The sequence below is a fragment of the Calonectris borealis genome, chromosome 2, assembly GCF_964195595.1.
Source record: "Calonectris borealis chromosome 2, bCalBor7.hap1.2, whole genome shotgun sequence".
NCBI classification, from domain to species: domain Eukaryota; kingdom Metazoa; phylum Chordata; class Aves; order Procellariiformes; family Procellariidae; genus Calonectris; species Calonectris borealis.
In genome coordinates, this window is record NC_134313.1 from 26972635 (window position 1) to 26998579 (window position 25945).

General features: G+C 38.9%; 1 protein-coding gene across 12 annotated transcripts in view; it reads right to left on the bottom strand.

Annotated features, from left to right (window-relative positions):
* The window catches only part of INTS8 (integrator complex subunit 8), a 28099-nt gene continuing 2154 nt past the window's right edge, over positions 1-25945 (bottom strand). For 2 of the 12 annotated variants that reach the window (XM_075141445.1, XM_075141450.1), the window contains exons 3-27: positions 21865-22005; positions 21371-21442; positions 20154-20205; positions 18951-19133; positions 18318-18425; positions 17434-17589; positions 16846-16946; positions 15288-15429; positions 14036-14106; positions 13725-13900; positions 12695-12828; positions 11459-11569; positions 10566-10767; positions 9905-10026; positions 8653-8837; positions 7258-7291; positions 6492-6548; positions 6347-6408; positions 5151-5269; positions 3257-3360; positions 1588-1638; positions 793-866; positions 646-710; positions 499-542; positions 1-213 (exon numbers count right to left, since the gene is read on the bottom strand). In XM_075141445.1, coding sequence (XP_074997546.1) covers positions 97-213; positions 499-542; positions 646-710; positions 793-866; positions 1588-1638; positions 3257-3360; positions 5151-5269; positions 6347-6408; positions 6492-6548; positions 7258-7291; positions 8653-8837; positions 9905-10026; positions 10566-10767; positions 11459-11569; positions 12695-12828; positions 13725-13900; positions 14036-14106; positions 15288-15429; positions 16846-16946; positions 17434-17589; positions 18318-18425; positions 18951-19133; positions 20154-20205; positions 21371-21442; positions 21865-22005 — 2683 coding nt within the window. In that variant the 3' untranslated portion in view covers positions 1-96. Of the gene's footprint in view, positions 214-498; positions 543-645; positions 711-792; positions 867-1587; positions 1639-1924; positions 2164-3256; positions 3361-5150; positions 5270-5327; positions 6203-6346; positions 6409-6491; positions 6549-7257; positions 7292-8652; positions 8838-9904; positions 10027-10565; positions 10768-11458; positions 11570-12694; positions 12829-13724; positions 13901-14035; positions 14107-15287; positions 15430-16845; positions 16947-17433; positions 17590-18317; positions 18426-18950; positions 19134-20153; positions 20206-21359; positions 21443-21864; positions 22006-25945 lie in introns of those variants that run through there. The other 10 variants (XM_075141446.1, XM_075141452.1, XM_075141447.1 and 7 more) reach the window with 10 other exon arrangements.

Consider the following 25945-nt stretch of genomic DNA (forward strand, 5'->3'; position numbering starts at 1 on the left):
TGTTGTATAAAAATTTAAATGAATTTAAAAAAATAATAAAGCCTTGAAAGATTTTTTTCGCTTCCACACATTTTATAATAGTCTTCCAGCATTAGCCTAGAAGTAAAGTTTTGCCATTGCTTGAAGAAACTTCTTTTTTCTTCTCTGCGCAGCAAGTTGTAGGACTTCCTCGGGATTGCTGGCATTCAGCTCTGTCTGGCCGATGGCTTTTATCTGGAAACAAAAGAGGAGACAGCACTAGCAACAGTCCTTCCAGTAAAGCTGTTTCATTACAAGGCATTTTCAGCACTAGTTCAATGGGCAATTTATTTCTGTAACATGCTACGCCACCCCACCCCTAACCCATCCGAGTACAACTTCACATCAGCATCCAGACACTATTAAGAATTGCGCAACAAAATTAAAATGGGAAGCGGCGATTCTTTTCAAAGACCGTTTCAGGGAGGGAAAGACACACCAAGGAAATCCCATACCCCCAGGCACCCCGTGTTCACTTACTGCTATCTGCCGCTTGTCTGTCTCGCCTCTTTTGTGGTGGAGATCTGAGGGTGAGTCAAGAAAAGACACTTGGGTAGGAAACAGACTTTTTCCAGCCATGAACATCCAGTATGAGCTTCCTGTAGTGGTGTTCTAGTGAAAGGATACATGTCAAGTACTCCAAAATTGTGACATCCCAGATGTATTCATAATAAGAATCCATGGCATCATGACTGAAAGAGAATATAAGGTTAGATTACCCAACACATTCACCTATTGTGCATATGTATTTATAAACTTTATTGTGACATTTACCTGTTTTGTTCCTGCAGTGCTTTAAATGCAGTTTTATAGTCTACTTCTCTGAGGAACTGGCATAAAATAGCTACCTGCAAGGAAAGACTCACAGGTGATTTTCACAGCCTTAATTCCCCACACAATACCACAGTTTTTCTTCCACAAAATACCTCAGTAATCCCACCCCATTTCTAGACCTAACCAAGTGCTGGGTTCCATAGCAAGCAAGTTCTGAGCACCTGAACTTTGGGAGCATACACAACTCATTCTGAACTATATCAACAACAGTAGTAGCTAAAAGGAAGAAAAAGGGCTTTTACTCAAGTCTGAAGGGACTGACCTGGCTTCCAGGTTTCTAAATGCATTTCACAGCTCTTAAATCAGAGCCTAATATAAGCCTTGTTACCTCTTGGAGAACAAACAATCCCACTGAACAACGGCCACACACAGTTATCATGAAGAACAAGGCCAGGTTCCCAACACCACCCCACAGACACCGTACTCCCTTTCAGCTCTACAAAACAAAATAAAGACGAAGAACCCCCCACTTCTATCCTAAGAGAAAAATGGGACAAAAAAACCCCAGACTATTTCTACTTTTTACATTTCCAAGTATATGCTTATTTACTCATTAATTTGGGTCCTTTTAGTGTCCTAAAAGCAACAGTAACAACAACAAAATCTATTTTATTGCAGATTGCATTTACAAGGGAAGTCGGATTCAGTTTTACTTTCTAAAAAGTTCTCCCCCACTTCGGACATCAAAATATTTATAAACTAATGTTTTACTAAATGCCACGTTTCAACTCTTACCTGGGTGTGACAGTTGAGTAAAGAACAACACTTGATCATTCTTTTTATCACCTACAGAATGGTTGAAAAACAAAACACAAGTTTTGAAATGCTAGTATTGGAACACAAACACCAATTTTTTTTATTTTTTTTGTCTTTTAAACACAAGGGACCAGGCTAAATAACTCTGTACATTCTTCTACTCGCCCCCCCCAACAATTCCTGGGTTTTAGCAGATCCACTGATCATCTCAGCTTTCATCACTTTGGAGACTTCACAAGAGCGTGATGTGTGCTACAGAACAAAGCACTGTGTTTCTGGTAAGAGAGGTGGGCTGTGGTCTGGTAAAAAGCTTCACCTTTATCTCCTGCTGCCCACAGACAAGGCCTGACCTGGGTGGGAACAGCAGAGCGAGTGGGCTCACGGACAAAAGCTCTCACGCCAAGGCAAACACGTGCTGGCGAGCAGCAGTGCTGCTGTGTGACAGCACAGCGGTCCCAGCCGGGACTCCTGCACCACTGTAGCCTGGCACGAGGCCCAGCTTAGATCGGGCTGCGAGTGTTTGGGATCCCAGACAGCATCCGAAGCTCTCACTTGCTGTATGAACAGGAAGATGAAAGGAGCAGCAATCGGACAGAGTATGAAAATAACCTTCCCTGGGTCTGGACAGTCACAACAAGCTTATTGCCTACCCAAAAGCAGTCTACACGTAACACAGTGGTTTCCTAATGAACAAGACAAATGCCTGGATAAAGGTTAGAATGGCTGCAAGATTTCACCGGAGCATGCTGGGACTGATGATTCCCCCCCAACACGCACAGTTATTAAGGGGTTCTCACTCATGTCCCACTTCTAAGCAACAAGCCTCTTGTTACACCAACTTGCAAAGTACACAGGTACATGCTATCTATGTACAGTGCCATACCTCCGGCACGATCTGACAGCAGTAAGTTACAATCCTACCCATCTCTGGACAACCTTGCACAGTGCTGCAATGCAGCTCTGCTCACCATCACAGTCTGGAAAAAAATACCAGTGTGTGTGTGAAAAGGAGCCAATGTTGTCTGGATCTCACTGCTAGTGTAATCCACGCTTCCACTCCTTATCCGTGTTAGCTAGAGCAGACAATATATTGAAGTGTTTAGACAATACACCTATGTTTGTCTGCACCACGGGCGGAAGCAAGCAGGCTCCATCCGTGCAATACCACCAGCTGCAGGCTCAGGCCAGCACTCCAGCACAGCCAGTGAGGAAGAGCGCGTGCTGCTGCGCTGTCCTGAGCTGGCCTGCCCGCTCGGCACTGGGCAACATGGCGTGGCCCCGCAGGGAAGAGCTGGGGGATCACCACACCGCACAGCAACGTGTGTGCTCTTGGCTTTTTCATTTGCTCAGTACTGCACTGGAGTCCGGTGCTTCCCCAGCTGGCAGGTCTGCACATTCAGACTCTACAAACTAACAGAAAAGCCTTCTGTGCTTCAGCAAAGGAGAAGCTTCAGATTTCCTATAGCCTTCAAGCAACAAGCAAAGAAAAATGGATCTATGAGGATTCATATCCCTAAATGTGTCAGATACAAAATCTTAAGGCTACAGGAATGTGTGTGTGTTTAGCAGTTTTGTCTCTACAGAGAATTAGGATGCTGACTGAATCCAGAGAGATATTTCTATACATCTAAATCCCATTTTAACTCACCTGGTCTGTGTATACATCCGGCGGTACCATCTTATTAAAGAAGTCTGAGCATACAGCTCCTGCCTGTAGATAATAGTGAAGGGCTGCTGAATACTGATTCGTTGCTGCAGTGCAAGAAAGCAAAATAAGGTCTTAAAAGTAAACACAGCAGTTATTTCTAAGACTCAGATCAATTGTTTATAGAATTACTCAGATATATGTATCTGAGAGCTGAATTCTACTGGGAAAGGGACTTGCATATCATTGTTTAAAAAGCACAGACACACAAGAGGTGGTAAAACAGTGACAGACAGAAAACTATACAATCAGGGAAACTAGCAACACAGGCAAAGTTCTGCCTTTTGAGAATTGCTTTTTACTTTTCACGTGTTTGATCTTAAATCCATCAACCTTTGAGTGGAAAGGTTGTTTGCCTTCACTGAACTTGGCAGGCAGGTGGTAGCGAAGGCGTTTAGTTGGTGTGAGTCAGAGAGGGCCAGCTGATACCACCACACCCATCTCATGGTGCAGCACTAGTTTTACTCCCAGCAAGTTCTTACTGAACCAAGGTGAAGATAGCCTGCAGGGGCTCTGTGGTGAGAGCAGTCTGCTTGTCCACACAGCTTCTCAAACACAGACCTGACACATGCCAGGAGTGCTTCAGCCACTGCTCCTTCAGGTACCAGCTTCTGAGGCTTCCTTCATAAACATCCTCCTTCTGGGATGTTGTTCCACTTTGTATGAGCAGTAAATACCGCCAGTTTATAACCTTGAATCATACTCCCATATCTGAGGTGACAGCCCTAAACACAAGACTAAGACCCATCCCCTCACCCCAAGGGTTATAAACCATCTTCTACACAAATTTGTCTGCTTTGGAAGCAACAGGCTAGGATTTCTGTACTACATCTTACTGCACACCACAGACATCCTTCTAGTCCAAAAAAAGAGATTTGGAAACATGCACCTTGCCTCCTGCAATAGCCCAAAGCACCAGCAAGTAGATGGCAGAGGCCCAGCACATATCCCATTTTATTGCCAGAAAAGAACAATCCGGCTTAAAGCCAAATTCCACGAGACTGGTCTCAACAGATAATTTAAGTGGAAGAAGTGCCCAGCTACCTTTGAGGATGGCTACGGCCATGTCCTTCTCTAGCACATACGCCAGGTAGTACCATACTTGTCTGGCTATCTTCTGAAAGTTCATTCTTCAGCACCTACCTCTCTCCACTCTACTCACACTATAAAATAAGCCCCAGGAATGGACTCTAGATTGGGGAGTAATTTAACAAAGCATAGTTGTCACACAGGCTGGGCAAGATTTCCCCAGGCAACTGCTGCCCTGGGACAGTCTGGGTGCATGTCATGGTGCCCAGAATCTGAAACACTTTATGTCCCAATTCTGCTGGCTGCTCCCGGCTGAGGAGCAAAGATAAGTGCTGGGAAAGTGGCAGGTGAGGACAGAATGACAGCAAAGAGCTTCCCATCGCAACCAATACCAGATCACGCCTCCTCATTTAAAAATCCTAGATACTTGGCTATATAAAATACAGATCCCCTCTACTCCGCTCATCATCTGCTCCAGTGAAGCTGGTCTCCACATTTAAAAGCAAGCACTATTCACAAAACTTTCCATTCACTTAATAAGACTCGAATGTTAGGGGTTTGCATAATTATACCACTCAAGGACCAATCGCACCCATTAAAAAAGTGAAGTTAATGACACTTACCCTGTGGGCTTAGACAACCTCCCAGACAAATTCACCTACACTACTGCATCTAAAGATTTTAAACTCATGTATCACTTAAGCTTCTTTTCATGAGAGGAAATACAAAGAGGGTTATGTCAGGCAAATCTCAGAGAAGCAAGGTATCCCCTACACACATGCTAAAAATAGACATTGGTTTCACTTACCAAAATAAATATCTGCCTGAATAATTAACCAGAAGTGGTTGTTTGCGTTGATAGTCAATGCATAGCTGACTAGCTCTTTTACTGTAACAGCCACAGCTTCAAAGTCCACTGACTGAAGACTAAAGGAAAAAAGGAAGAAAATTAATTTCTAAATTATTGTTTTGGGTTTTTTTAAACAGTAATCTGATTTCACATCTAGTTTAAGTCCAAAGCACCTTGCATTAAGTGTCAAGCAAAAATAACTCCAGGAAAGATTTAGTTTCAATACAGTAAATCTGATAGAACAAATACACCCTCCACAGACTTGGACAAAAAGTCAGAACTTTGTCTGTGGCTGACACCATAAAAGGGTTCCATGCAAGAATATATGTTCTCAGCTTCAAGAAGTTTGAAGACAACACCTGAAACCACTACAAATTTATCACAGCATCTGCATAAATGGCCACAGACAGCAAACTCTGGAAACTTGTGGAATTAGCTTGGAAAGGAAGGCTGGGAATAGTCTGGCACATTGCTTGGGCAGCCTTTCCCAAAGCTCCTGTGCAATCTCCATTTTTAAAAATGTTTTTTCTCACCCTACTGCTAAATTCTAGTAACCTTGAAAACCAGTTTCTTCTGATTAACTTTATAATATACACTAAAGTCTACATCAGTAACAATGAGACTATTCAATCAGATCAATTAAAGACAGATTAACCACACTAAGCATTACACACTCGCTCTCTCTCACGAGAGTCATCTCTCTCGATGCATACATAGAATCTAAAACAGTGAAGTTCTAGCCTCACAGAGCCTCTAAACGTCAATGGAGAAATACAGTTCAATCCAGCCAGAACAAATCAATACATCCCATATGCCACTTAGTATTTTGGCAATTATTCAAACACACCTCAAAAAATATTAGTTATTTTGTATTAAAATATTATATAGTTCATATAGTTACATATAGCTCAGTAAAGCACACAGCTTAAAAAACCCCTCAGTTTCTTGTACCCGCATCTCCACCAGGACCATCAAATTAGGAGCAAAAACCTCCATGCACTCAGACCAACCTGCCCACAAACAGAATGGGGGTCAGTGATGCCCTTACATGGCAGAAATCACACTAACACACAGTAACTAATACACAGTAACTGGAACCAAACCAACTACATTAATGCGTATTTTGAAAATTGTATTTTTAATTATCATCTTACTTGGGGATGGATGAAGGCCAGATGGAAATGTGCTCTGCTGCAATATCATTCACAATGTCTTCCTAAGAGAAGAAAGATGGTAAGAGACATTACGAAGAGAAACATTTCAAGAAAACCAAGTAAGATGTTTATGATATATACTAACCCGAACATTATGAAGCTTGACAAACAGGGACAATATTGTAGTTAAAACCAATGGTTCCTATAAGGAAGAAAAAAAAAGTATCCCCATGAACTAACAAAACTCCACTTCCTTCTCTAAGCTCTAAAGCTACGTAAGAAGTTCTGACATCATTATAATTTCCTATTGAAATAGGGCAATATTTTGTTAAGAATCCTGTAACACAGGAATACTGTGAGAAAGTTTCTGTAGGAAGTCTTTAATTACTTCAAATTTTCCTGAATAACTGCTTGGATATAAACTTTACTTAGGTTTTACACATCTTTATGTTGTTTCTGTGGCTACTGCCTAGCCTTAAACTTAAGCTAGGTATACTACAACTTTCTATGCATTTACAAACCCACAAGGTATAAAGCAATTTCCCTTCCTCTTACTTCTGCTCCTTAGTTACAATGCAAGTAGCAGCTTCCTTCTCCCTCCAAAGGGAATGCTTTGTTTCACCATAGCTGGAATAAAATGAACTTCATGATGGCTGGAATAAAATACACTCCTAATGTTAACAGATGTCCACTGTCAGAATTCAGGATTTTTTTTTTTTTTTTTTTTTTTTTTTCCCCAAGCTATTCCACACTGCTGTATGGCAGGTATAACAAATTCAGGAGTTCTTCAGCCATATAAAACACCTGCATAGCTATCAGATTTTCTGAATTTAACAGGAAAAGTCCAGAAAAATATTATACCAAAAGAAAGTTCTGGTTGCAAACACATTCTCAAGACCACTATATCTTACCCGAAGCTTTTTGATGAAGGACAGCAATTCACTCCTAAATTAGGGACACAAATATCCATGTAAGTAATCGTTCACACTAAAGAATACATGCAAACTTAATACACTGGAAACAAGAGTCAGTAAAGCAAATTCTTCACCCACCAAAATACTCCTTCACCTCTAAGTTTACAAATGCAGAGCATATAAGTGAAAATGCTCAAGCAGGTCATTCACTTTTAATACAGTCACTGGCAAGTTTTACTTTTACATTTAAAACAGGTTAAATAAGAGGTATCTGTTATTCCATCAAGCTATAAAAGGTATGAAAATCACTTTGTAGTAAGTCAACCATTGACTAAAAGGGAAAGCAATTGAACTGTACTGTTATTCTCCAAGCTAGGATTGCAACAATGACCTACAGGCTCACAGAAGAGGGTACACTGTGATCATTATAATGTACATTGATCTCCTTGTCATATGCCACATCAGAAATTGTCACCATAAGACAATCCAGACAAGCACAGCCTGTTTGGAAAAAGTTTCACTGCCTCTTTTCCATAATAACAACAGGGTCACTGCCCTTTACTGTTTGAATCAGAGGGGTCAGAAAAGGTTCAGTATTCTAGAGTACACCTATACTGCTTCCTTTTCCTTGCCAGAGTATACAACTGAAACCTACACCAAGCACGTACCCTCTTCCACCCATCCCACAGCTGCGTAAGCAAAAGCAGCTGGCTTTAGGCACACATTAACCTGATTAGCTCAAGAAAGGCAAAGAAACAGTCAATAGTTTGACAGGGGCACCTTTTCCAAGTTTTTAACACGAAAAGCTGTTCAATATAATCATACCTTCCAGAATTTACCGTAATAGGCAACTTATAATCAGGCATGGGCTTAAGAACAGGCTGAAAACACCTACTAAGTGGACAAATCAGAGAGTCCTGAATCAATCAGTTAAAGCTAAGGCGGGCAGAGGTTAGGTAATTGACAGTGAAATTACTCCAGCCAACAATATTTTCTTTCTTTCCCTCTCCCCAGGGGCTCAGCTGAACTACAATTTCAAGATTAAATAACATCTAGCTTTAGATTCAGAAACCTAAAGCTAAGTGTAAACACCCATGCTGTGAGCTAGGTGTTTAATACAGTTACAAAAGTGGTTAACTGATACAAGTCAATGGAGTCTGCAGAGCAATTCTACTCGATGTAAAGCAGACACCTCCAGTCAGTCAGCTAAACCGCCCTCTAGATGCCACTGACTTTATTGGCACATCTACACCAGTGAGCACATCGTTCACTTGGTAGAGATCTTTAGCTGCTGCCACCACTCTGACAATGGAATCCAGACAATTTTTGATGGGAACATGGGGTCAAATATACAATTCAAACAACCTTTACAAGTAATTTAAGAAAACACACCTGTACATAATGCCCAGTGTAGACTCCCTGTGTTTTATCAAACTCACTCTGCCGTCATTCCCCCGCTTGTGCTGGTTGGATACACTGCAGATTTGTACAACAACTTCCCAAAGGTCTTTAGCTGTCCGTCTACTTTCTTTGGGACCTGGAAGTTCTTTGCATGTAGCAGCCAGCAACTGTCCCAGCTACACAATGCAAGAATAAAAACACAGTAACCACAGCTTCTCTGAATATTGACTACAGCAAAGAAATTGCTGGCATTGAAAATGGCTAAGCAAGTGATTTTAAGTTACAAACTACAAAGCAACGTGACTAAACTTTGCAGCAGAGGACACTGACGAGCAACCTGGAAGACAGGAATTAAACAGAGGATTTTTCCCTTTATTAGTTTCCTTAGGGTATATTTCATTACTAGAGGCTCCAGAAAAGCTGTAGTGTGTAGAAAGCTTTACAATCTACTTAAATATATTGCATAAAACCTAAAAACCATAAGATATAGTTTTACAAAGACTGGCTCCCTAGAACTCCCTTAACTTTCATATAACAATCTGAACTGAAACCGGCACCCTCTGCTATACAGGAAAAGCTGAACCTCAAAATGGAAATTAGGAAATACCACAGGTAAGCAGAGTAGGCCAAAAATGAATCTGTCCTGTAATAAGATCTGCATTCAGCTTCATTGCCTCACTTTGAAGTAGAAACATTGCTGTAAAACCATTTTGAATGTAAAGTTTCAAAAAAGGCAGTGCTTGAATGTCTCCAGAAATTCAACACTGGTGTTGGGTTCGAAAATGGAACCATTACAGCGCATTTGGAAAACAAGCGTCTTAGGAACAGAAAAACAACCAGACATGAAGCCCGAGATCTGTACACTTCTCATACCTCCTACAGCAATCTAGGCTGAGTTCCAGCTGAGAGAAGAGTCCTTTACGGAAGTGCTACAGGGTTTCAATCAGCTTATGGATCATAACCACACATGCCTGATGCTTATGGAACCAACCTCAGCTGGCAGCCAGCAAGGGCTAAGATGCAGTTTGTTTCATTTGTTCTTGCAGCACAGCCTCCATGTCTTGTGTCAACTGTCAAATACACTTATCGCTTAGCTCTGCTGTCTTCTATACCAGACAATTCATTATAGACACAAAACCCAACACTCTTGAGATAGAAGGGTACATGCTATTAGAAGTACAAAAGACTTAAACAGGAAAAAGTCAATTACAGCCTGACAAGGCTGAGACTGAGCGCTCATTACCTTCACATAAGGATTAGTTTGAACCAGAGGTAATGGAACTTGCATGGTCAAATACTCATTCTCACGCCAGTTTAACAGGAAGGCAACACATTCTTCAGCTATAACTTGTCGAAGAGGAATATCTGGAAGAAGAGAGGTTCTTTGCTTAACTTTCTTTTTTTTTGAGAAAACACAGCATTATATGAAAACAAGCAAAACACATTCCCTCTAATTACCCATGTTGCATATCTATCACAGAAAAACATGATGCTTAGCCCTACAAGAGACTTCATCTCTGAAAATTAGAAGCAACAGCTTCCTCCAACCACAGCAGTACTACATTACTCCCTCAGTGTGAAACCATGTGGCCTGCTTTTACAACTAGCAAGACTTCAGGTAAAAATGCAGACATGTTTATTCTGTTCCAAGTCCTTTAAGTGGCACTAAATAGAAACTGCCAGTGTTTAGCAATATGTAGGCATCATGATGTTGCTGTTCTCATTTCCAGCTTCTAAAAACTAACCAAGCTTCTAAAGGCTCACTAAAACCAGTGTCAAACTTCACTATTGTTTTTTCAGTTATACACCTAAATGGTAAATCTACAATACAAAGTTGTGGTTTTTTTCCTTTCTCTCAAGCTTTGTGCTTTACTGCATCCCAGGGAAGACAGCAATGTACTTACCAGGTACTCTCATTTCCAAATATCCTCGGACTCTGCTTATAAGATCAGAAGGAGGACGTTCTCCAGAAACACCAGCTCCAGCTTCATGAGTGTAAATGTCCAAAAGTAGCATTTCATTCAGCATGACTTGACGGAGTTTTGGAGAAAACTCTGTCACGAGCTCCAAGCAAGCAGCAAAAAGCTGTTTTGCATGGACAAAATCCTGCAATAAAGAGTTCCTGCAATTAATGGTTCCTAACAGATTGATAAAGGAAAAGAGTAAGAGTTAAAGTGCTGTTCAGCTCCATCCTGGCTGAACCAGCCTCGGCATCCATTATCGTTAGCATTGCTCAAGCATCTCACAATTACTATTTGTGGTTTTGGGTCCTTTTGCTATTAAGCTTAACAGTTCCAACAGTTCCAGATTTTTAAAAAAAAACAAGAAGTTTAAGCCAAAACATACCAGAAACAACTACTGGCATATTAGGTACAGTTCAGTTTTACCTTGTAGTTTAGCAAACTACAGTATTGTCAATTACAAGGCAAATAAAACAGCATTCCAATAAATCCCTTAGGTAAAACTGTTAGCCAAAAGAACAGAATTTCATATCAGTAAGTCAAATCACCACTGGCTTTAGATGCTACATGATTTAGTACATCATAATCAAAACTCCGTATGAATGAAATTATCTCCAAGCCCAACTCACAGGAAAGCCATTATCCTTGCTCTACTGATGGAACTTTGTGAGACAGAAATATTTAACCACTATATGACACACAGAGCTTATTACTACGTCTCCCTCACCTCCCAGTTTTTCAATTCTTCTTCTCAAAAAGGGCCTTCCGTATTTTCAGTGTTGTTAAAATTCAATTGTCCAAACGAACTCACCAGTAACTTCAGATGGCTTGCTCACCTTAATTGCACAGCAGTGTAATCCCTTCGCCATAAGGATGTAGACCAAATCCCTAGTTAGATTGTCTTTGATTCCTAAAATAACATTGCCGTAAACATTTGGTACTTCCCACTGGGAGAGAAATACATAGGACATTTGCACAGAAACAGGTTTTAGAATTCACATCACTGCTTAAAACATCAAAAACAAAACTCAAATATTGAAAATGATTGACATCTAAGTGCCAACTCTTTCATTTTTACATGTAATCAGAAGTAATGTATTGCTCATATAGAAGTACAATAAAAATGGCTAGCTACTCTACTTTGTTCATACTCTGAATATGCAATAATTGGGAGGGAAAAAATCAAAAGACAAGAAATCCTTACTTAACAACAATAAAAAAAGAAGATCTCTTCTCTCCTGCTCCCAGCTTTTAATAATAGAAATTTAAACTAAAATAATATTGCCAACTAGTCAGAACACTGAAAGCAAAAGCTGCAGAAATTTGTTTTCTCACAAGGAAAGCTTGTGATACAGCCAGTAATTCCTTAAAAGAAAGGTTATACATTTTGTTGTAATACTTTTCATAGAGAATGTGAGTTTAGATATGTATTATCATCCTTATTAAACCACCATCATGCAGAGAGAGGGGAAAAAAAAAAAATCACATTGAGGATTGTCCTGGTTCCAGCTGGGACAGGGTTAACTTTCTTCCCAGTAGCTTGGGGGGTGTGCTGTGTTTTGGGTTCGGTGTGAAAGGAGCGTTGATAGCCCATTGATGCTTTGGCTCTTGCACCGGGAGGGGGGAGCACAGCCGGGGTGGTGGACCCAGCTGGGCAATGGGGTATTCTATACCATGTGACATCATGCTCAGTATAAAAACCAGGTGTGGGGGGGGGCTCGCCCCCGTTCGTGACACGCGGTTGGCGGTCGGTGAGCGGTTGTGTTGTGCATTGCCTGCTTTGTGTATTCTGTTATTGTTGTTGTTCTCATTGTTATTATTACTGTTCTACTTAGTTTTATTTCAATTATTAAACTGTTTTTATCTCAACCCGGGAGCTTTCCTACTTGTGCCCTCCCAATTCTCTCCCCCATCCCACCGGGAGGGGGGGGTGATTGAGCGGCTGCGTGGCGTTTATTTTTTGCTGGCTGGGGTTAAACCACGACAAGGATCTATGACAAAATGTTTACTGTTCACTGCAGTATGATACCTAGCCTTGAATTACACTCTCCCATGACCACATGAAATAATACCTTATTCGAAATTGTCCAGAATTGGCGTTCTGAAGTCATACCATGCAACTCAATTAAGATCTGGCGAATCCTCCAAGGATCTACTGACAATATGAGCTGATGTTCAAGCTGGCCAATATTGACACTTGCTGAAGCTAGAAGAAAAGCAATCAGGTCTCCAACGCATTCCTTCTTAATGTAGATCCTTACATTTCTTTAGCATATAACATTTTAAACATAACACAGTAAGAACAGCAGAAACATCAATGCTTTTGTAGGCCCCATGCATCCTTTCGTGCCCTTCCACAGACACCTTGTGCTAGCTTCCCAGCTTCCCTGACCTAAAGGGCTGCTTGCAATGCCCCATTTTCTCACACCATCAGCTCTGAGTATTCCCTTACCCTTGCTACAGTGAAGCAATAGGTTGAAGATCTGCACAAGAAAAAGTGTTCCTATACTGCCTTAGTGAAAATATGCATTTTCACAACTGGCTTAAGTCAATGCAAGGCTGTATTAGAGCTGAAAAGTAAGTTCTTTCCAGCTCCAGTCACCATCTGGCACCTCTTATGTTAGCTTTGACTTGTGCAGCTGCACAGCCAGCCAACTATATCTGGGAAATAAACTGGCCAAAAAGATCTGGGTTTCACTTTGTTAGGTTTAAAACTTCACCCAGATGGTACTCCTGGTCCAGCTCACCACACAGTCACGCAAGCATTAGTGCTGGTCTAAGTGAGGCAGGGTGCCCTTTCTGGGAACAGCTGCCACAGCCAGATTTGGTTCAAACCAACTGCCATACCTCTCTCCCACTTGGTCAGCTAGGACACATTCATTTGAGCATATCTATTATACTCAGTTGAGATACAAGCAACATACAAGCAAATAACAGCCACCTTCAAACAAGTAGGACATTCACCAACTAAAAATGGGAAGTATTCTCTCTAAAAACATTCTCTCTAAACTTCTTCTGAGAACAGACCTGCACATAGTAACCTCAAGCATGAGAACAGGTAACTGCCTGCATATAAGTTAACGGAAATGCTGTGGGAATTACCTGGGATATCATAAAAAGAAGTCACAGGTTTTGTGCACAGGTTGATTCGAGGAGATCTCTTCCGCATTTGATCAATGAGCAGCTTCCGTTCATCATCTTTCAGCAGTTTTATGAACAGCTCATGAGATGAAATCATGAAGACAAGCTGAAGATCTTCCAAACCCAAACACAAGTTTCTAAACAAATAAAAAAGTTAATACATGAGCAGGAAGAAGTTTATTTTTCCAGTTGTAAGTTCTCAAAACATTTATTGTGCTGTATTACATTGCTTACAAAGTGTAAATTCATGTTCTCTTAATACAGGTACATACTTAAGAAATGCTGCCATTTTTCTCTTCAACACTTCGGAAGCATTTTCCAAGTTTATTGATCTTGAACAAACCTGGGAAATAAACCAGTAAATATTAAGCAGCCCCTTAGAACTCTTAAAATATTTAGTTACAGTGTTACTGCCCAGTTTTCTGACTCACAATTAGTATCAGGCAGTAACCCTCTGTCTCAAGGGAGGCAACAAAGTTATCTGATAAACACTGTAGCCATCACAGATGGATTAGTTTGTTTCAACCTGTACACAAGACAGGCTGTTTCAGACAACTGTTACCTTCCCTCAGACACAATTCACAGTCCTTTTCCCTGCTCCTCTGATATTTAGGTGTGCTGACACCGAGTGCCACAGTATCAGTCAGCCTCACAAGATCATTAAGTACGTAACAAAGCCCTTTTACATGAGTTTAAAAATGAACCGGCATTTCTAAGTGCAAAAACATAAGACTCACTAGGACTAATATTTTTTAAAAACAAAACAGTAGCTGAAAGATAACTAGATAGTTGAATTTAATTGCCAGCTTGCAAGAAATATTTTTTTTTGAGAAACATTTAAATCCTAATATGAGCAGTTGATGGAACAGCTTTTACTTGCTCTCAAGTACAGAGGACTGTCAGTCAATTTTTGCCACATGCTTGAAGAGACAAGCAAAAGACAAGGCTGAAATTAAGCAAAGAAGATATGAAAATAACAGCAAAGCAACAAAAGGAGTAAGTTTAGTTTGAGCAATAATAGTTTCCTAAAAAGCTTCACTGAAGGCAACAGTTTAAGTCTCACACATACAGTAACTCAGGATCATTTCATGACATGCTAACTTTTACAACAAAGCTGGTAAGGGAAAGTGGCCCTTTTCAACAGATACTTCTTTTTCTCGTATCTCTCTCTGTCTTGGAGGATTTGTTTCTTTGTTCCTTGAAAACAAACCTTCAACAATATCTCTGTATAATTTAATGATGTCAAGAATCATAGCAATTTCAAATCCAAGCTGAAGCAACAGGTCAACATTAGTTCCTCCCCAACAGATGGAAACAGAGCTATGAGCATAGATGCAAGACTGATCACAGAGTATAATTGTACCAACTGCAAAGAAGTTGAATAAAGTTTGAGAAGTTACCTTACAAAGTATTTTTCTCTGCTTCAGAAATTTGAGCATTACTTGCAACAATAATACAGTTATATGGGGAAAGAGATATCTCACTACATACCATTTCCCCTCCTAATTTCAGATAATTTCTTACCTCAAGGAGGAAGTCTATTTTCTCTTTGTTGGGTTTCAGGAACAGTTGACAAAACTGAATATCAATTATTCGACCCTGCAATACATCGCAGACTGTGTTGCACACACAGACTTTGAAACAAACTTCATCCAGAGCATCATTCCTGCATGAACACAAAACCGAAGATCACAGAACTTCTCTGACAAACACAGAATTGGTATCACAGCAAAGCTCTAGGTGCCAGATCCCAAGACAAGTTTGGAGCGCTTACCTCTGTCTAAGACTGCACTCTGAAAAACTTTACTCAGGATCAACTTAAGTTTACTCAGGACCTCACTTTTTGTAAAAGAAAATTCCCTCCCTGCCCACAGCTGTTTCACACGAAGACTTCACTATTGCTTCAGCCTGAGCACCGCTGGAACTCCAACTAGAGTTGTGTCAGTGCGGCTGACAAAGGTGTATTGCTTCTTGGCAAGCACGCCCTGAGCATGGCTGACAGCCCAAAAGACTTCAGGAGCATTTATGCATCTCAGAATACACAATCATTGGACAAAAATCAAAACAAATAACCAGAACCAGGCTTCCTTCTCTTAACCCTTCTCTGTATGGCTTAACTAGACTGCAAAGTCATGCTCCTCCACCCTTCTCTGTCTAGTGCACATCACTGTAGGCACTCTGTACTAGCCATATCAGAGACGAAAACACCCCTACACAGTTCTAAGCTACAGCCTCTAAGATCCTCTTCTAGGAGATGTTTATTTGACTCTTCTCTGGCTGAAGTGAAAGCTGAATTCAGTAACTACTAAGCTCTTACACATGAAGCTGTCACCATCGATACTCTTTTTCCTCACACGTTTGTAAAACTGAGCCCCTCTCACTTCAACTGAAATACTTGTAGGCACCTTCCCTTCAGCTGCTTTCCATATAGCCCTGATTCAAGTGTCTAAGCTCCACAGAAGGTTGAATTTTGGATGTGGGCCATGTGCTCAGCATTTCTCAGTTGGGAGCCATCCACAAGCTGCCCTTGTAATGTGTCTAATTCTCTCTGCTTATTTTAAATTTTTTCTTTTTATAAATGCACCATTCTAATGCTTCAGCCATGGGCTAGTTCAGCAGTGCACAAGGCTCCTAATGACAGATAACTACACTGCCAGTGTTCCCAATGAAGTACACATCTCCTACAATATTACTGCTTAGCATAGTTAGTCTGACCAGCTTTGACTTCAGGTTTTAGAAGACCTCTAAAGAGGCATTAACTTAGTTATAAATTTTATATATTTACATATATCTATATACACACACACACACATACATGATCAATTATGACTTTTACCACCGTATGGTAACATGTTAATATCCATTAAATTTTTCCCATATATGGCCACAGTGAGATACATCACAACGTAGCTCCTTAGTTGGAAGATGTAGTTTAGACTATTGCTAATAGAAATAAAGGCTAAAGTTTCCTGGATGTAAGTAATCTGTTGTTAGACGATTTTATATACTTTCCATGAAAAACATAAAACTCATGAAAATTGCTTTTCATCATCATTGAACAGATCATTATTTAATGTCTCACCCTTGTTGAGCTTTTTGGAAGAGTTCTCTCAGCACCGATTGCCTAAACTGAACAGGTAAACTGAGGGTTAGATTATCTTCAAGGAATATCTTCACTAAGTCCTATAACACAAACACAGTTGGAACAGTCAATGGATAATGCAAAAGATACAGATGAAGTAGTTTTTTTATCTAGTAAAAATGATCAAACTAACAGAAGCAGCTTGCACCCATATGTAATACTAAAATTCGTTAAACAACCAGAAAGGGACCAAAAAACAAAACAGTTCTCTAGCATCGGAGAATCAAAGAATAAACCAAACTTGCACATCTCAGCAGCAACATTCCCTGAAACCCAAAGAATTAGATTCTACCTGAAAATTCCATACATCAGCTAGTAGGAATTATTTACGTTGTATGGAATCCAAGATATTTTAATCTAATATGTATCAGATTATGTTACATTCCTATACCAGTGTGTTCTAAAAGTATGTTAATGGTTAACTGGAACACTTAATTTTATTAAGATACCTATCAGTTCAGGTGGAATCATCCACATGGAATGATAAGAAAACCCTCAAATATATGTGGGTTTATTTAAGCACCCTACCTGATAGTTGCCAGATTTCATACAGCTATGGATTTGACTATAAGGAGTTGCCTGTTGAGATGCATCATCAGAAGATGAGGTAAGAACTCCACAAGCTTGACAGTATCCAGCTAACCGTTCTTCATCGATGGTAAAATGAAGTGATGATGAACCATTCTGAAAAGTAAGAGTTAAATCAAACTTTAGTGGCCAAAATATTATGAAACATAAGCTTAATTCAGAAACACAAATAGAGACTCACAATTTCCCTAAGTAACAGCAAAACAACAAAAGAATGTGTGTGTACACACTTTTCTTTTTAATAGCATACTTTCATATGTGCTCTTTACAGCTTAGACCATGTTTTGTCTATTTAAATAAAAATCTGAGTTTCGCAGTTTTGGGAATATAAATATGAAGCAAAATAAAAAAGGAAGCATACCTCAGTTGTAAATTAAAACACATTTTTTAAAAGTTCAGAACATAGACAATCTCATTTCCAAGGGAAAGTTAGATAAAAAAAGAATAGGAAGTGCTGTACAGTTACCTTCCTCAAAAACACATCACCACAACCAAAATACCACAAAGGGGACAGAATGTACTGTTCAGTTGAGTTGTATCAGCACTGGAGATGTTATTTTTTCATTTCTTGCATCAATACAATTTGTGTAAGAGAATATTCATTACAAAATGTAGAACAAAGCAGCAATATATTGCAGCTGATGAATATCATTTCAAACAAGGCACAATGTGAAAAAACAAAAATTGCTGTCAAAATCCCATGAAGTTTCTTTAAAAACCATATGTACCATTAAAAGTTATTAAATTGCTAAAGAAGGAAGCAATAATTTAGACAAGTTTTTTTTAGAAGAGTTGAGCATACATGCTAATAAAACACTCATCACCTTTGCAATCAACTCCTTTGTTTTGAAAAACTTTTCTTTAGCATTTTCATGAACAGCTGCATTTGTAGATCCTTGTTGAAAATAGATTGCACCCAAATCATAGCAAACCTGCAAATAGCATTGATATAAAACACATTATCTTGGAAATTTAGATAACATTTTAAGTCAAGACTAAGTATTTCAGCTCAAACCTCACACGTACTTTAAACTATTCCTAGTTTTATCTACTGTACCGACATACACCGCATACCTTTCCCCACACACTTCAATTGTTTCCTCTTTAACTGTGATCTCAGTATGAGTAATTCTGCACAAGCATTACCAAATTACAGAATGATTTCCACATAATCATTAAGAACAATGCAATAAACTGTCCTTGTCATATAATGGTTTACTCCAGAGGAGGTGGCAGGGAAAGTGAGGGTTTGCAGTGGGAAGCAACAATATTTACAGTGTTGAAAAAAGTTCTAATAATGTAAAAATGAAGTCAATAATATCTCATTGCATTAAAAAAAGAACACAGGAAATATTAATAGAAAAATACTGCAATTTATCTCAAAAATATTACTTAACACTTTTTCTAAAAAAAAAAAAAGATATAAATTGAAAGCTTTAGTATAGAATGTAAGGTACCTGGCACTGTATCTCCTCTGCACTGATTTTCAGTCCAGCTGTGGAATTCTCTGTTTCTCCATTCACCATACCAGGTTCCATGGCTAATAAATCCAGAGTTCTTATAGTGTGGACATAAAGATCTTTGTTTAATTTAAGTGCTCGTTCTAGAACCAGGATGGAATCAGCAGCCTGCTCTTTCAACTGTAATAGTTCAAATGCATTGAAAAAATTAACCTCTTGGTTTTGAGTTTAGCTCTGGGTTTAAATTAACACTAGAAATGTAACAGTACAGTAAAAGGATAATTTAAAAAAAAAAGTATTACACCTGTCTTATTGCCATGTAGAATCTGCTCCTGTATTTCTTGTACAATAAGAAATTCGTGACTTCTACTTCAGTTTCAGGTACTCAGAGAAACAGGATCAAACCCTTACTTCCACTTGAAACAAAACATTTTTCTCTGTTTCACCTACATCTTTTTTTCCGTTTTTGGAGCGTTAAGTTATGCAACAGCCAGATTGTAAATTTTAAGTTATTATTTCACAGCTGAAACAAAACCAGCTTCTATGTGAATAGCAAGATTTTTTCAAAAATTTTGATGAATTGGTAAAACATCATTCAAGCTCAGCTATTTGAAAAAATATAAAAAAGTAAAAAATTGTAGAAAATGTATAATGCAAATTCTTTAACTGATTCCAAGTAATACAAGAGTAGGAAAATGAGGTAGGCTATATATGGAAGTAGAGGGTTTGTTCTTCCTCTTTCTTGTCTCTCTCAAAGGAAAACACTTTAGGCACAACTAGCATTCTGTTGAAAGCTACATACAGAAAACACTAAACCCTTAAAAAAAAAAAACAAAACACAAAAAACCCAAAACATTTTAAGTGTTGAACTTTGCTGCCATATGATTTTGCAGCTCAAGCATGGTATCGTCTTAATTACTAATCACACTCTGATTTTGTAGAGGCTTGCTCAATTCATATGGCTCCAAGGATGGGCTGATGAAAGAGTACTTCAATCACATAAAACAAATTCCATACTACATGCAGTGCAGAGACAACACTGTCCAAAACGCACGCAGTGGAACTGTAGCAAATACTAAAAGTGGCAAATATAATAGAAATGCACAGAGTCCAACAAAACTGTGATGCAATTGTTTACTTCTTGCCCATTCATATTTACATGTAAATTCAAGCAAAAATAAGAGGGGAAAAAAGTCTCACCACTTTCAAAATATTTTCAGTTAGTTCCTTTTCTTGCTGCATCTGGTTCATCCTGGAAAATACAGAGAAGAGGTCAGGATCTCAATTATAAAGCAAACATGCATGTTATTTTACTTCATGTTCTAGACCACAAAAATGAATTCACAGGAAGTTTTGCTTAATTACATTTTAAACATCATTATGCAGGACCACTGACTGTTCTTATCTATCTATATCTGAAATATAGAATTATATAATGAAAAAATAGTTTTGGATGAAAATGTGGTTTAATAAAATGGAAGTTATAAAGTTTCCATTGCTTTTTTCTTTAAAAATCAGATTGTTGATATTAGCAGAACTATAATGAAGAAATCAGCTTCCACAGCCTCAAGTCTCTTGAAGCTTCACTATTTAATTCTTCTCGAGCATGTGTTGGGGCAGAAGTGTGTTCATGTGTTTATGGAAAAATTACAAGTATTTTTATATTATTTCCCCATACAGAATTTTTTGATTCAGGATAAGACTCTGATACATATAGGACAATACAAGTTTTATAGTAAAATGAGTAGTAGTAGTGATATTTTTAATCAACATACTTAACAGTCTCTCTCAAACAAGTATGGCCTAACGCTGGAGTATAAAATTAACATAAACCACATGAAAAGTACCACTGAGACACTCCCAGCTTTATCGGAGAAATTTATAACATAAAAGTCAATTCCAAGGACAGTCTGTAACTAAAGCCACACAACTTCTAGAATGCAAAATGAATACTGACTTTAAATTACAATTTATTGCCTAATGAAGCAAATGAAAATACTTCATTATTTCTCAGGTTATCATACGTAACATGGCGAATTGCTATAATAAACCAACTGTATTAAGCAAGATACTGTAAGTTAAAACAGGATGCAAGAAATGTACTGTGTTTAAACTAGAGAATAAGGACTCTGCCTAGGCAGACTGCCATCTCACTTTCTCCCATGATTTTTCATGCCTCTACAAAGTCACAGAGATTATAACATATTAAAAGAGTGGAACAACAGACAAGTACATATATGTATCAAGCATGTTTGACAGGAAAATAAGAATATACTTGAAATAAATGCAAGTTTTCCATGCTATAACTAGCCATTTTAAGCAACTGTATGTTATTAACATGATTTAATCCAATTAGAAATTAAATTTCTGATTACAAATTACACAGGAAGTCCAAATGAATTATACCTGTAACTTACACATTTAACTGAGGTGGACCAGGTTTCACTTGCTTTACAGGAAAACTACTTTGAACAATGGTCCTTATGGCCCTACATAGGGAAGAAAATTAAGCAAAGAATGATATTAGCCTCAGAAGTGTAATAAGCAGATTACATGCATCTTAAAAATATCAGTTTATCATTTCAGATACATTATACCATTAGAATACATCCTCTACTCAAGAGCACATCTAGTATTTAAGAAATGCTCTTATGTCCATAAAAAGCTAAAGGACAGCAAGATTATCTTCATAAGGTGACAGTTCAAACCACTACCTTGATTATTTTTTTAGGGAACAAAACCAGCTGTAGAATAGCTTTTCAGACTTAGCTCCTCACTATAACCTACCTATAGATCACAAAATTATTATTACTTCGAGATTCTTTCTTTTTCTATGTACAAATATATAGATAGAAAACAAGATTGTTTTGTTCTATCATGATTTTAAGACTATTGCCTTAAAGTAGTTTACCATCTGTTGTAGAGTAGTATTGCCATTGCAGTGGTTGGGGGTAAGCTGGACAGGTCTACATCCACATGTTTAGTTCCTGGGGGAACTTTGCTGATACACAGAAGTTCATTCAGTAGCATGTTCAATACAGGAACAGACAAGCTATTAAAAAAAAAAAAAAAAGACAGAATAAGATACTTCATATGATAACCCTACTCCTGTAATGTTTAAATAATATACGCTACTATTCAGTACTACATTATTACCTAACATCCCATGGAAGTAAGGGCAGCATGTTTATTTAGCATAATGAAATGATCTGTATCAGATGGCATTCTAGATCAGATATGTAAAGCAGTTACCAGTATTAGCAGTGTAAGTTAAGCTGAAGTAGAAGGCCCTGATAGCTGAACTCCTACTGTGCACCACTGCATTAGTCCACACAGACACATCCCCAGAATAACCCAGTCACCTATAACAGCAGGTCCCAACTAATAAGAAATTATTTTCAAAAGTATTCCCAGATCATAGTTCCAGAAGGTAAACAACCACATTTCCATTGCAAATGGAATTTCACTCACGTAAAGGGAACACTTCTCTCTGCTATTACGGCTTATCTCCCTTTCTGCAGCATCCACTAGCAAACAATGAAGTTAAGACTAGGAACTGGAATAGCATACTGTAAAGCATCGTAAGCTATATTATGTAATATATACATTAGCTGGGACAGAGCCTTCCTCGATAAGATGAGAAGCCATGCAGGCTGGACTGCATCACTCCAAGCTTTTGAAGTATAATTTAACACAACTGGAACACCATTACTAATTTAGACATTATTTGAAATTGGAAGTGATCAGCTACTGCCAAAGTACCTTTGATCTTGTGAAAAATTTGCACTCTTTGCAACCAGCATTGAAAACAACCAGCGAAACTACACTTTTAGCAACTAAAGCCAGAATTCCTGTTTAACAAATTTTAGGTCTTGTGTAACATCAGAGTCCAGGTCTGTTATCAAGCTATCATTTTAAACTAACAAACACTGTTTTTACTATGTGAGGTCCAGGAATCTTGTTTTCATTGGCAAGAGTAGAACATCATTCAACTGTTTATAACAGCAGAAGTTTTAGAAAAAAGCTGTGCTTAAGCTGTTATTTTATTCCTTTTTAACTACCATGACTGAACCTTTGGGTATAACCAGTTAAAAAATAAAAGCATGTTTCTTAATTAAGAACAATCTTAGGCTTCACGAGCTAACAGAACAAGAACTCTAGCTACTATATAGAGATGCTAAATTAGTAGTTGAAATTACTTCAGATTGGTTCTCAAAAAAACCACCACAGATGGACAAAACAATCCTATCAAAACCCAGAATCAGCCCAATAGTGTCATACAGTAGGGCTGATTTTTGAACCAGGATTATACTTGCATTTTAAGAAGTAAAGGTACTGACAGAAAATACACCATGAATAAATGTCAGTATAAATTACTCCTGCAAGAAAGGAAGCAGCCATAAAAAAAGAGCACTCTTTCTCTCTCTCCACATTCACATACATCTGCTTTCAAAGCTGAAGTATATATATAAAGAACCCTATTGTATACCAGATACTTTTGTCCATACAATATTTTCACAGCTAACCACAGTATACAGGTTTGTGTTCATTCTCTGCAGTTGTGCAGTATCTTGCAAAGGTACTTTGGCAAGTAGTAATCCCGCCTCACAACACTTCACTAAAGCAGATAAATATGACATAGCTTAACAGATGACAAAAAAAGAACTTCATAGGTAAAAATCAAGAACATCTCATTCCAAGCCCTTTTACTGCTCACTATAGCACATTATTGTTGTGATTTAACAGAGCAGCCAGCCAAACACCAGACAGTCGCTCGCCGCCCCCCCTCCCCCTCCCTCGCAGTGGGATGGGGGAAAGAATCGGAAAAAAAAAAAACAGTAAAATTCGTGGATTGAGATAAAAACAGTTTAATAGAATAGAAAAGGAAGGGAAAATGATAATGATGATAATAATAATGATGACAATAATGATAGAATACACAAAATGATGCACAATGCAATTGCTCACCACCCGTCGAGCAATGCCCAAACAGCAATCGCTACTTCCTGGACCATGCCTCCTATTTATATACATGACATCATATGGGATGGAATACCCCATTGGTCAGTTGGGTCAGCTGTCCTGGCTATGTTCCCTCCCAGCTTCTTGTGCACTTGGCAGAGCATGGGAAGCTGAAAAGTCCTTGTCTATTGACTACTTAGCAAAAAATAAAAACATCAGTGTGTTATCAATATTCTACTCAGACTAAATCCAAAGCACAGCACTAGGAAGAAATTTAACTCTATCCCAGCTGAAACCAGGACAATTATTAAAAAAAAAACACCACCAAAATATTATAATACAAATGAGAAACACAAATAAAAGTATATAGGAAGAAACAAGCTCTACCAGTAAGTTGAAGGAATATATTTTTTTCAAAATACTTCTGAAATTAAAAAACTTCTATATAACATCATAAAGACCATATGATTTCCAGATCAACTCAAGAGAAATAAGAGAATATAACATGTTTTTTTTTTTTTAAAGAAACTTTAACACACTAGCATCAATGTAACTTTTATCTAATGAAGAACTTTCTTCTTCCAAGGTGTCTGCAAGTCAAATGTTTTGTTTAATATCTTTATCAACAATCTGGATGAGGGGATCGAGTGCTCCCTCAGTAAGTTTGCAAACAACACCAAGTTGGGCGGGAGTGTTGATCTGCTCGAGGGTAGGAAGGCTCTGCAGAGGGACCTGGACAGGCTGGATCGATGGGCTGAGGCCAACTGTATGAGATTCAACAAGGCCAAGTGCCGGGTCCTGCACTTCGGCCACAACAATCCCAAGCAACGCTACAGGCTTGGGGAAGGGTAGCTGGAAAACTGCCCGGCAGAAAAGGACCTGGGGATGCTGGTCAACAGCTAGCTGAATATGGCCAACAGCATCCTGGCTTCTATCAGAAAAAGTGTGGCCAGCAGGTCTAGGGAGGTGATCGTGCCCCTGTACTCAGCACTGGTGAGGCTGCACCTCGAATACTGTGTTCAGTTTTGGGGCCCTCACTACCAGAAGGACATTGAGGTGCTGGAGCATATCCACAGAAGGGCAACGAAGCTGGTGAAGGGTCTGAGGAGCGGCTGGGGGAACTGGGCTTTTTTAGCCTGGGGAAGAGGAAGCTGAGGGAAGACGTTACCGCTCTCTACAACTACCTGAAAGGACGTTGTAGTGAGGTGGGTGTCAGTCTCTTATCCCAGGTAACTAGCGACAGGACAAGAGGAAACGGCCTTAGGTTGCACCAGGGGAGGTTTAGATTGGATATTAGGAAAAATTTCTTCACCAAAAGGGTTATCAAGCTTTGAACAGGCTGCCCAGGGAAGTGGTTAAGTCACCATCCCCGGAGGTATTTAAAAGGTGTGTAAATGTGATGCTTAGGGACGTGGTTTAGTGGTGGACTTGACAGTGCTATGTTTACAGTTGGACTCAATGATCTTAAGAATAGAATCATTAAGGTTGGAAAAGACCTCTAAGACCACTGAGTCCAACCATCAACTCAACACCACCATGCCCATTAAACCATGATTCTATGCAAGTTACAACTGGGGCAAGTATTGCCCCATTAAGATTTTACACTGCTGAAGTGCAGCTCCCTAATGTGCTTAGCAGTGTCACAGTAAAGAAGTCCTCAACTGTTCTACCTCATCAAAAAATTCAAAGGAAAAATGCAAAGGTGGAGTTTGTCTGTTTCAACTACAGTCAGTTCAGTGATCTAGTTCGCAGATACATGGAGTGCTTTACATCAACAAAACTGGAGCAAGATCTCCAACTTCAAGCATGTCAGGATGAAGAAACTTAAGCTAGTTTTATCACTGAAGAAAACGTAACCTAAAATTCATCTTTATGCAGTTTAGATGTGCACATCTTAATGCCTAAGACCCACTAATCTTCCTCTCTAAATCATAAACAGTATTGATTTTCTCACAGATATTGCCTTTACCAAAACCCTTTTCTAACTCACAGATGAAATCGAACTTGATTTCAGTTGTCATACCCACGAC